The sequence below is a fragment of the Humulus lupulus genome, chromosome 9 (assembly GCF_963169125.1).
Source record: "Humulus lupulus chromosome 9, drHumLupu1.1, whole genome shotgun sequence".
Taxonomy (NCBI): Eukaryota; Viridiplantae; Streptophyta; class Magnoliopsida; order Rosales; family Cannabaceae; genus Humulus; species Humulus lupulus.
The window spans coordinates 137394920-137407728 of NC_084801.1; the positions used below are offsets into that span (position 1 = coordinate 137394920).

At 32.8% G+C, this 12809-nt stretch overlaps 1 protein-coding gene across 1 annotated transcript; it reads left to right on the forward strand.

The window, feature by feature from the left end:
* Positions 1 to 6854: 6854 nt before the first annotated feature.
* On the forward strand, positions 6855 to 7286 carry LOC133800083 (uncharacterized mitochondrial protein AtMg00820-like). The gene has a single exon (XM_062238057.1). The coding sequence runs from the start codon at positions 6855 to 6857 to the stop codon at positions 7284 to 7286; it is 432 nt and encodes a 143-aa protein (XP_062094041.1).
* The last annotated feature ends 5523 nt before the right edge of the window (positions 7287 to 12809 follow it).

Genomic DNA, 12809 nt, shown 5'->3' on the forward strand with positions numbered 1-12809 from the left:
CTTCCTGAAAGTAGTTGGTCATCTTGATCAAGTGATCACGAACGTGCTGAGATGGTGCCATCCAAGCATTGGCATATTTCTTGGTGGCCTCAAAGCGAGTCTGCACAGACTTTGCACCAAACATGTCTTGGAGCTGATCCATGATTTCGTAGGTTGTCTCGACATTATCCATCTTTGTCTTGAGAGTGTTGACCATGCTAGTCAACATGTAGTGTCGTGCTTTGTTATTGGCCACCTTCTAACACTCATATTTGTCTCTTACAGACTTGGTAGCTCCTTCAGCTGGAACTTCTGGGGATTCCTCTGTCATGACGAACTTGGAGTTGTCACCAATCAACACTATGTTGATATTTTGCTTCCACTTAAGGAAGTTTTCTCCAGTGAGTTTCTCCATAGAAAGGATGGGAGTAGATACAATCATACTTAAAACTAGAGCTGTAAATACGGGCCGGACTTTCTAGCACGGCACGAAACCGGCACGAGCACGACACGGCACGAAAAAAAATGGGCTTGGGCCAGGCACGACACGAATTGAAAATTGGCATGGCACGACACGGCACGGGCCTGAGCACGACACGACACAACAAGCCCGAAGGCACGACATAAAAGCACGAACAAACTAGCCCGAAAGCACGACACGATAAAAAGCCTGATATTTTGACATTAATAATGATAATAATTTTTTATTTGTCAATTATCTATAAATTAAAATGATAATAAAAGTCTATTATTTTCTCAATGTTTATATTTTTATAATTATATTAATTTATTTTAAGATTTGTGAGTTAAAATTTTTAGCATTTATTAGTAGGTATTTAAATTCTAATAATTATCTTTGATATAATTTTGGGTAAAGTATTATTAAAAAGTATATAAAAATATCTAAAACTATAATTTACACAAAGAAATGTATTTAGATTGGTGGTGAGTCAATTGATTGTTAAAGAAGAGATGGAGGGTTCAATTCCCCATCTACACATTTTTTGGCAATAATAAAAGTGGGCCCAAATAAGAAAAGTGGGCCGGCTCGAATAAGGAAAGTGGGTCGGCCCGACTTGGGCCCAACACGGCACGAGCATGGCACGACATGGGTCGGGCCCATGGGCTGTGCTGGGCTTACTCTTTCAAATATGGGTTGGCCCGGCCCGGCCCGACCCGAATTATCCGGAGGCACGAAAATGTGGGCCGGGTCGGCCCACATTTACAGCTCTACTTAAAACTATATATTATCAACAAAATAGAAATAAATCACATTTGCTCAATACAACTTTTATTCACTCTAATTTCAAGAAATAACACAACATATATCATAAATATGTAAGATATGAAAAAAAATATCAAAATAATCATATCTTTATTTCTTTAGATTTTTAACTAATCTATGATCTTGTTGTCTCGGTTAGCAAGAGTCAAAAAATAAAATTAGTTAAATTGAGTTGTAAACTCATTTAATAATAGACACCATTATTAACAACCTACTATTTTGATCAAAATAAGAAAACAAATCTCTTATTTTATGAGCTAGACCCACGATTTCGATAATCATAGATTTAGTTCTAGTAGTCACCGTAAGGGTGAGTCTAGTAGAATTTTGACCTATAATTATTTATCTTTCGAAATCTAACCTTGTCAAAATAACTAATGAACACCTTCCGTAGGGGATGAATCAAAGTGTATCGATGCCCCATTAAGCTATTGACTTTGTTAAACTAACAGTGGAGATCGAATATAATTCTTAAAATCAGCTCATTATATAATTAAAATAGTATTTTTATTATTTTTTGAAAATTAATGACTATGGTTCTCCTATAATTTTCTATTAATTCTAAAGTGTCACATTGAAATAAATTCAATTAAATTAGAATTAACTTGTTACTAATCAATATTTAAGTTTAACTATTATGATGAACATATACAATTAAGTCCAACTCAGGCAAATGGGCCTTAATAATTGTGCTTGTATGGAAGAGGGTTGGATCCAGTATGTCGTTCCCACTACTAAGGCCCCCATACTTCCATACAAGGTCTAAGAGAAAGGAATGTAAACCGTCATTTTATTAATTGTTATTAATTGATTAGGCCCACTATAGTTATGTAAAGCAAATGGGCATTCACAAGTGGAACCACCAAGAAGAAAGGAATTTAAACTTTACATTTTCTAATGGGCCCAAATAAAACCTATAATTTTATGAATGTTAAATTTAGAAAAATCCATATATTAAGCAAACATATGAGCCACACTATATGCATTTAAGCCCAATTGCAAAAATATCACATATAGTGCAAACCAACATGTTATAATTGGATGGGTCTAATCATGTTACTTTATGAGCAGGTCTATGAATTTATGCAAAAATACCACAATTTATTTCATTTGCAAAAATACCACAATTAATTTTCTAGAATTTATCCAAAATTCGAATTAATTAAATTTTGCAAAAAATAAATAGGTCAATTTAAATGAAATTTATCAACAATCAACTTAGTTTAGGTTATTTTTAAAAATATTAATTTAATTTAAATAGGTTTTATCAACATTTAACCAAAGTTAATTTAAATCTCATTTATTAAAAAATATTTTATTAATTGGTTTGAAAAACGTGATAATTTTAAAAATTCAACCAATTATACATTTTAAAAACAAATATCATCTGCTGTTTTTGAAAAAAAAAATATCTTAAACAGTTAAACAAATTCAAATATCTATAAAAATATCTAGTCAACAAATTTTCAAATTTCAACTTATTTCAATATTAAAATCCATAGAATAATTAGATATTTTTATTTTTAAATAATTTTTTTTAAAATATCTTTTGTTGACGCAGTTTTCGTCCACAGTGAATTAAGAAAATAACTGAGATGAATTAGTGCTTAATGATAAACCGTAATAAGAAAATGATTCTCAAGAATTCTCGAAAGGAAATCCCCAAGAACACTCGTATTTTTTATGTGGTTCAGTGGTTAAAATCCACCTAATCCATGAGTCTATGTTATTAGTATTTTTCTCTCTAAATTTTGACAGAGTTTTTGCATTACAGAAGAAAAATCCTCCCTCCCTTTTCCAAGATCTTGTATTTATAAAGAAAATCATTGGACAGGTCTTGGGGTCATCACGTGACTTAACACCTATTTTTATCTAAATTACACTTATTATAAATATTCTAATTTATCCTAAGGTATGGTCTGATCAGGAATCCTCAGAGATATGCGGACATGCCCTGCTTGACCATGCACGATTATATTATGTGTCCGGGTTTTCAGGGATCCGCGAACATGCCATGTCTGGCCATGCACGATTATATAACATGTCCGGGTTTTCAGGGATCCAAGGAAACGCCAGGTGTTTAGCATGCCCCAAGCTAAGTACACCATGAGCTCGTGCCATTGATGCTATGCCTTATACATATTATAAGTTCGTGCCTATCGCTTTATACACCCCAGCTCGTGCCATCACCTTGGGGACTGTGCTGTCTTCGTGGAGAATACACGGATTCATTGGCCATTTTTTTGTGCTTTTACTTGCCAGTTGTACACGAGCTAAATAAAGGACTCATGGAAAAATTAGGATGCACATCTTTAATATTTGATAACTTAATTATAATATTTTAATATATTAAAATATTTGAAATTAATTAGTTAACCTATTTTTAAATTTGAATTTAAATTTTTGTGGAAAATATCTATTTTTTAAAAGATCAAACAACAAACATATCATATTTAAAAAAAAGATATTTTTAAATAATAGAAAAAAATCTGATATTTTTGTACTAACCCATTAAAAAATACATTCAAAATTCGAATTTTAAGAATAAATTTATCGCAGGTCGTGGCCAGAGCCCAAAAATTTAAGAAAAAATTTATCACAGGTCGTGACTAGTGAAATGGTTGCTGCGGCCAGAACCCGAAAAATTTAGGAAAAATTTATCGCAGGTCGTGGCCAGTGAAATGGTGGCTGCGGCTAGAGCCTGAAAATAAATTTCAATAAAATTTTGTGTAATTTTTCAATCCAAAAACGTTTTCTAAATAATTTTTACCATGTTTTATATCAAAAAAAGCATTTATAAAAATTAATTGCATAGAAAACACAACAAAATAAACCAACTTTGCTAATAATCACATAAGAATCAATATGCTTCATAAAAAACATGAAATCCATCCAATTATTCAACACATCAAATAATTCAATTTTTTTACCACGTTCATGCATGAAAATAAATATTACTAAAGGCTTTGATACCAGTTGTTGGGAAAACTTATACATGATCTTAATTATTTTCATGTAAATCATATATTAAACACATTAATATAAGACAACATAGAAAATGTTTCTATGATTGAATTCAAATAGAATTCATGATAAGAACATTTACATTATACATAGCGGAATGTATTAGTGCTTCCTTCAGTTTCTCTAACCCTTGAATCCTTTCTGTCACAAGGTATCACCAAGAAACTGAACCGAAGTTCAAATTTCTTCACAGCCTTCCAAAGTATCCTTAAAAGCACCTAGATTAGAGTGGACAATTCTCAACACATGAGCTAGATACAAAGAGAAGAAGAAGAGAAGAGAATATTGAGGCTTAGAAAATGACTTATGCTGTAAAGAGAATCTAAAACCTAGAGCATCAAGAATAGATCTTCTGTCAAATAGTCTTTCAATAATCTGATTTCAACTCTCACTTAGCATTCATTTTACAGGCTCAATTAGGTCATTTATTTTAATTAAAAAGTCAATAAAATAATAGATAATATCAACCATTAGGTCGAAATTCTCATGAGCTTTAGGCCTGTGATTTAAAAATATTTATTAATTTAAACATCAATTTGTCTTAATTAATAAATATGCCCTAAAATCTCTTTTCTTCTCTAAATTGCATAACTTTGTAAAACTATCCAAAATTGGCATGGTCAACTTTGATAATTCTAATTCATAATTAAATCAATTAATTGAGACTATCTAGATGATTTTATCCAAGGTACAGTGAGGACCATGGGCCTATTAAAAAATTAATTTACTAACTTATTAATTCCTCGTGACTCCACTAAAGACTCAGAATTGCACTATTGAATTCATAGAACGCTCTATAATAAATATAGATACATTATTAATTATTCATTGTTACAACCATAATTGTCACCCAATCCTCTATAGTCGATCTACAATGAGATGGGACTAAAATATAATTTTACCCCTCATTGTATTTTGTCCTTAAAACACTTAGTTCCATGTAAATGATATTTCAGTAAACTAATATTAATTACTGAAATGAGATCTCTATCATTTAGCAACTTGAACAAAACTAAAAGGAAATCATCGTTTTACTTCTTCATCAGAAGCTATAGATGTTCATATCTATGATTAACACTCCCACTTAATTATACTACCGAGTTCCCAAGATGTAAGTATGGGCTAGTTCGTAGGGTAAGCTGGTAACGAACAAGTCAAATAATACAATGAGTTAGAATACTAACCACTCAGAGTTGAGATTGAATTGACCTATGGTCAACTATATGATATGACTAGAATAGATAATAACGGTATGTTTACTTATCCTATCTACTGTCAATATCAGTCCAGTTTGATGTAACAAATACATCTGATCTTATCTATTTTGCTAATATTCTGGAAAAAAACATAACACTATATTGTGTAAGTAGATCATATCGTAGATTGGCAAGTCAGTGTAAATCCTGTGCACTAACTAATCTTAGGACTAACTTATTTTGAACATATAATCATATTTATATTCCACTGTGATTACGTTACTATAAATATGATTAGCTATATGCTCGGGATTTAATAGAATTTAATATTAAACAAGTAATAATGAAAATAAAACATGTGAGCATAGTGATCGACCAAGTAAAAAATTGATTTCTTTTCTTTTATTGATAAGAAAATGAGATTACAAAGATATTGAGGTTTAGTTAGGGCATAAAACTGGACATGTTCATCAAAGTTCTTGCGTCGACACACCACAACAAAATGTTGTGGCCGAACGCAAAAATCGCCATTTACTTGAGGTAGCTTAATCCTTACTTTTTTTTTTCAACTCATGTTCCAAAAGGATTCTGGGGTGAAGCTGTCCTCACAGCCACTTATCTCATAAATAGAATTCCATCTCAAGTCCTAAAGTTCAAAACTTCATTGCAAATCCTTCTTGAATCATATCCTCACTCACATCTTGTGTCTCAAATTCCCCTTTGTGTCTTTGGTTGTGTTGCATTTGTCCATGTTCACTCCTCACATCGAAGCAAACTCGATGCCCGCGCTACCAAATGTATTCTTCTTGGATACGCATCCAATAAAAAAGGCTACAAATGCTACTGTCCAATTTCCAAAAAGTCGTTCCACTCTATGATGTCACTTTCTTTGAAGACTAGCCTTATTACACCAATTCTACAATTCAGGGGGAGAACCATAGTCAAGAATTGAAAATTCGGGACTTTGTTTCTCTCATTGACAATACAGTTGATTCTCCTTCAAATTTTTATCCTCACAACACAATTCTTCCAAGAACATCACCAACTCCTTCTGTTGCCCATACTCCAAACTATTCAGTTGAATCACACGAGCCAATAAATTCTCATCCAATCTCTTCAAGTTCTATCCACATTCCAAGCAAAGAGGTCCAACCTCATCATTCAGCCAAATCAAATGAGCCAAAAACTCCTCATCCAATCTCTTCAAGTCATGTCCCCATCCCAAGCAAAGAGATCCAGGTTACTCTAGGAGAAAGAAAGAACTAGCAAGCATTGAACAAGCCACTACACAAACTCAGCAAGGTCAAGAATATGACCCGATCCCATTCATGCTTGAAAAAACACAGGAAAACACTAGAATAGAACCTATTATGGAAGAAAATGTGTCAGATGATCTGAACATCCCCATTGCTCACAGAAAAGGGGTACGCTCTTGCAGTCAATATCCCATTCATAATTATTTGATTTACTCAAGCCTGTCTCCTACATATAGATCCTTTATCACCTCCTTTGACCAAGTTCAGATTCCCACATCGGTCCAGGAAGCCCTACAGATTCCTGGTTGGAAGGCTGCCATGATGGAAGAACTTAGAGCACTTGAAAAGAATGAAACATGGATCCTCACAGATCTACCTCTTGGCAAACGTACAGTTGGTTGCAAATGGATCTTTTCAGTCAAGCTTAAGGCGGATAGAAGCATTGAAAGATTCAAGGCCCGCTTAGTGACCAAAGGATTCACTCAATCCTATGGCATTGATTACCAAGAGACGTTTGCTCTTGTTGCTAAGTTGAACACCATCTGAGTTCTCTTGTCGATTGCAGTAAAAAAAGAATGGCCTTTATTCCAACTTGATGTAAAAAATGCATTTCTTAACGAAGATCTAGTGGAAGAAGTATACATGGATATCCCTCCAGGATTTGAGGAAAGATTCACTAAGGGAAAGGTGTGCAAACTCAAGAAATCCCTTTATGGCCTCAAGCAATCCCCTCGAGCCTGGTTTGACCGGTTTACGAAAGTTCTAAAGAGAGATGGCTACACTCAGTGCCAGTCAGATCACACTATGTTTGTAAAACATTCAACATGGGGAAAACTAACGGTGTTAATAGTTTATGTTGATGATATTGTGGTTACAGGAAATTTCATGGAGGAAATTACTCACCTCAAGTAGGTCCTCTCCAGGGAATTTGAGATAGAGGATCTAGGACAATTAAGATACTTCCTAGGGATGGAAGTAGCAAGATCCAGCCTAGGCATCTCAGTGACTTAGCAAAAATATGTCCTCGACATCGCACATGAAACAATGATGATTGGATGCAAGCCAGCTGACACACCGGTGGATCCTAATACCAAACTTGGAGCATGGATAGACAGAATAAAAGTTTATTAAGGAAAGTACCAATGTCTCATGGGAAAATTAATTTACCAAACTCACACTCGACTTGATATAAAATTTTTTGTAAGTTTTGTTAGTCAATTTCTCAACAATCTCGTAGAGGAACACATGGATGTTGTCTATCAGATTCTTAGGTATCTCAAAGGAACACCAGGAAAAGGGATAATGTTCAGAAAAGCTTTTCACATGGATCTTAAAATCTACACAGATGCAAATTAGGCAGGTTCTCTCATTGACTGAAGATCCACTTCTGGACATTGCTCCTATATTTGGGGAAATCTTGTAACTTGGCGCAACAAAAAGCAACAGGTAGTAGCTCACAGCAGTGCTGAAGCAGAATTTCATGCCTTAGCACATGGAATTTGTGAAGGAATGTGGCTGAAACGTTTACTTGATGAACTCAGAATCCACCTTGAAGGCCCTATAAATGTTTTCTATTATAATCAATCAGATATAACAATTGCAAAGAATCCAATCCATCATGATAGAACCAAACATGTTGAAATTGATTGGCATTTCTTCAATGAGAAGATTGAAGGCAAGATCATCACTTTGAAGCATGTTCCCTCAAGAATACATGCAGCTAACATCTTAACCAAAGCTCTCCATCGCCCTAATTTGAGTGAACTCAGCTCCAAACTAGGAATGTTTAGCATATATCATCTAGCTTGAGGGGGAGTGTAGGAAATAAAGCTAGTTAATGGTTGGCATCAAGGAATTTATGTTTCCAATTGTTGTTTCAGTTTCCTAGTCTATAGGAATTCCTATTTATTGTATTTAATTTTTAATATGAAGGGAATTAGATGCATGTTGTATATATAGCATAGTTCTATGTTGTAAAAGATAGAGAATACAGAAATAAAAATAGTTTCTCTCATACCATTTTATTCACACCAAATATTTGAACTAAACGAGCCAGCCTTAGCTTCCAAAAATGTACAATTAGTAAAATAACATTCCTCTAACACCCGAGCAAATAAAGTATAAGGATTATTTATAATGTGCCAACCTTGTTTAGCTAATAAAGCCTTACTGAAATGATCTAATTGTCTGAACCCAAGTCCTCCATTTTCATTATGTTTGCAAAGTTTATCCCAACTACACCAATGAATTTTCTTCTTCTTTAAAGAGCCTTCCTACCAAAATCTAGCATCCATACCGTGTAACTCCTTCACTAACCCTTTAGGAACTCAAAAATAACTCATAGTATAACAAGGTATAGCTTGAACAATGACTTTAATAAGAACTTCCCGCCCCACTTGAGAAAAGAGCGAAGTTTTCCACCCTTTAAGCTTATTCCAAACCTTTTGTTTAATAGTGCTGAGAACAACCTTTTTCTTTCTTCCAACAAAGGTAGGAAGACCTAAATACTTAGAAAGAGCTGAAACTAGTTTGATCCCCAAAGAGTGAGCAATATCCATACCTTCTTCAGCTGAAACCTTGTTACTAGCAAACATTTTTGACTTTTCAAAATTGATAATCTGCTCAGAATGTCTAGAATACTGCTGCAATATTTGTTTAATAACACTACACTCCTCCTTATTAGCCCCAAGAAAAATGAAACTATCATCCGCGAAAAAAATGGGAGAGTTAGAGCCCAAACTTTCCAAAATGAAAACCATCTATCCATCTTTTTCTAACTGCATCATGAAGCAAGGAAGAGAATCCTTCCGAACAAAGCAAAAAGAGATGGGGAGAAAGAGGGTCTCCTTGTTGAAGACCTCTATTTGGCACAATCTTATTGGAGCCTTTGAAGACCCTATATCAAAAATCTCTCTTCGGACTTCTTCCTTCGTGAAATCTTCCAATAATCTCTCATTCAACTCTTTACTCATTTTGTATGGAACTATCTCAAGAAATCGTTTAAGCTCATCTTGAGACTGACCACAAGAAGATAAGATGGTCTCAAAATAGTCAATAGTAATATCTTCCAAGTCTGAAAATATGTGTTTTCCAAACCAAGTTAGAATCAAAGAACCCCTCAATCATGTTCCTTTCCCTCCTTTGAGCTTCATTTTGATGAAAAAATCGTGTATTGCAATATCCTTTTGCCATCTAAATAGTCCAAATTCTTTATTGCCAATAAGCTTTTTTTTCAAGAACCGCATTAAGCTCATTTTCCAGTCACCTAACTTCAAACCAATCCGCAAAATTGTTAGAAGCTGAAAGAAAATCAATGCGAGACTGCAGCCAATTCATCTTCTTATTATTATCCAGCTTTTTTTGTGAGTTCCACACTGATAAACGAGAGCTACACTACCTTAAATTACTCCATAAACTGACTGTCGAATTCTGTGCTTCAAACCTCTGCCAAGTATCTATAATCACTGTTGACAACCCTTGTCTTCCATCCAAGCTTCTTCAAAATGGAACCTAGACCTCCATTTAACTTTCTTCCCAAAACATCCTCGAGTACTACTTGAAATAAACAAGATAGGATGATGGTCCAAATTCCAACGAGAAAGGTGTTTGACAATAGAAATAAGAAAAATATCAAAGCAAGATGAATTTCCAAAAAAAAAACCTGTCAAGTCGTTCAAAAACTAAGCTTCCTTTTCTTCCATTGCACGAAGTGAACTATCCTCCTTCAAACTCAAATTCTCAAAGGCAGCAATCATCCAAAACTATGCGAAATTTTTGCATAAGATACTCTAGATGATCCAAACCTCCTGACTTCTCCCTATAAGATAAAATCTCATTAAAATCACCTCCACAAATCCACAGACTTAGACTAGCAAATTTTTTTTTGAAGGAGGTCCCAAGAATGAATACGTTGAGAAACTATATGACACCCGTAGAACCCTGAAAAATGCCAACATTGATCGCCTCCAATTTTATAGCCACATCAATATGCGAAGTTGAGAAGGATAATAAGGTAACCTCAATAGACACCATCCATAGTACCATTTGTTGGGGTTTTATGCCCTAATTAAAACCCAAATTCTTTGTAGTCTCATTTTATTATCAATAAAAGAATAGAAATCATTTTTTGACATGTTTTATTTTCATGATTATTTGTTTAATATAAACTTCTATAAAATCCCGAGCATATAGCTAATCTTATTTATAGTGACGTAATCACAGTGGCATATAAATATGATTATATGTTCAAAATAAGTTAGTCCTATGATTAGTCAGTGCACCAGATTTACACTAACTTGCCAATCTATGATATGATCTACTAACATATTACAGTGTTATGTTCTTTCCAGAACATTAGCAAAGTAGATAAGATCGGATGTATTTGTTACATCGGACAAGACCGATATTGACAATTGATAAGATAAGTAAACATACCATTATTATCTATTATAGTCATATCATATAGTTGACCATAGGTCAATTCAATCTCAATTCTGAGTGGTTAGTATTCTAACTGATTGTATTATTTGAGTTCTTTGACTTGTTCGTTACCAGCTTACCCTACGGACTAGCCCATACTTACATCTTGGGAACTCAGTAGTATAATTGAGTGGGAGTGTTAATCATAGATATGAACATCTATAGCTTCTGATGAAGAAGTGAAACGATGGTTTCCTTTTAGTTTGGTTCAAGGTGTTAAATGATAGAGATCTCATTTCAGTAATTAAATTAGTTTACTGAAATATCATTTACAAGGAACTAAGTGTTTTAAGGATAAAATACAATGTGGGGTAAAACGGTATTTTAGTCCTATCTCATTGTAGACCGTCTATAGAGGATTGAGTGACAATTATGGTTGTAACAATGGATAATTAATAGTGTATCTATATTTGTTATAGAGCGTTCTATGAATTCAAGTGTGCAATTCCGAATCTATACTGGAGTCACGTGGAATTAATAAGTTAGTAAATTTATTTGTTAGATTTATGATAACTTATTGGAGCTTGATTTCATAGGCTCATGGTCCCCATTGTACCTTGGATAAAATCATCTACATGAAAATAAATAAAGATCTTGTATAAGTTTATCCAACAACTAGCTTCAGAGCCTTTGGTAATCTTTATTTTCATGCATGAACATGTTTAAAATTGGATTATTTGATATGTTTGAATAATTGGATGATTTTCATGTTTTTATGAAGCATATTGATTTTATGTGAATTTTAGCAGATTTTTAGGTTATTTTGTCGTGTTTTCTATGATATTAATTTTATATATGCTTTTATTTTGTGTAAAACATGTTAAAAATGAATTAGAAAATATTTTTGGTTTGAAAAATTGCACAAAAAAAATTTTCCGAAATTTTTTCTTCTGGTAGCTATGCGCGCGTGCATCCCTGGCCAATTCCTCCTGCGCGCGCGCGCCCCAGTAGCCAGTGCAATTGGGTGAACAGTACCCGATACGGGTACTGTTCATCCATAATTTAAAAAAAAAATTGTGAAAATACATTATTTATTATCAAAACCAAAAATATTTTTTTTTGTTTTATCATTTAATTTTTTTTAAAATAAGATATTTTTGTTAGTTGAGATTTAAATTATTATATATTTTCTACAAAGATTCAAATTCAAATTTAAAAATAGACTAACAACTTAATTTTAAATCTTTTAATATATTAAAATATTATAATTATGATATCAGATATTTAAGATATTTTAATTTAAATTCTTGATTTTTTATTAAATCTTTATATGAAAATATAAATATCTTTTTATTCTATAGTTTTTAATATTTGAATTATTTGAAATTTGAATATTGTTAGTTAGATATTTTTATGGATATTTGAATTTGTTTAACTATTTTGAGATATTTTAGGATTGTTATAACTATTTATATTTTATTTTTTTTAATGGTTAAAATATTAGATAATAGTTGTAACAACACAAAATGTTTTGGAAAATAGTTAAGATATTGATTTTAAAATTTAAAATTGGTTAATTTTTTAAAAATATTATTTTTTTAGCCAATTAATAAAATATTTTTTTAATAAATGAGATTTAAATTAACTTTG

Excerpts from the sequence above, each read along its gene's own strand:
- LOC133800083 (XM_062238057.1), top strand. The coding sequence starts at position 6,855 with ATGGAAGAAAATGTGTCAGATGATCTGAACATCCCCATTGCTCACAGA.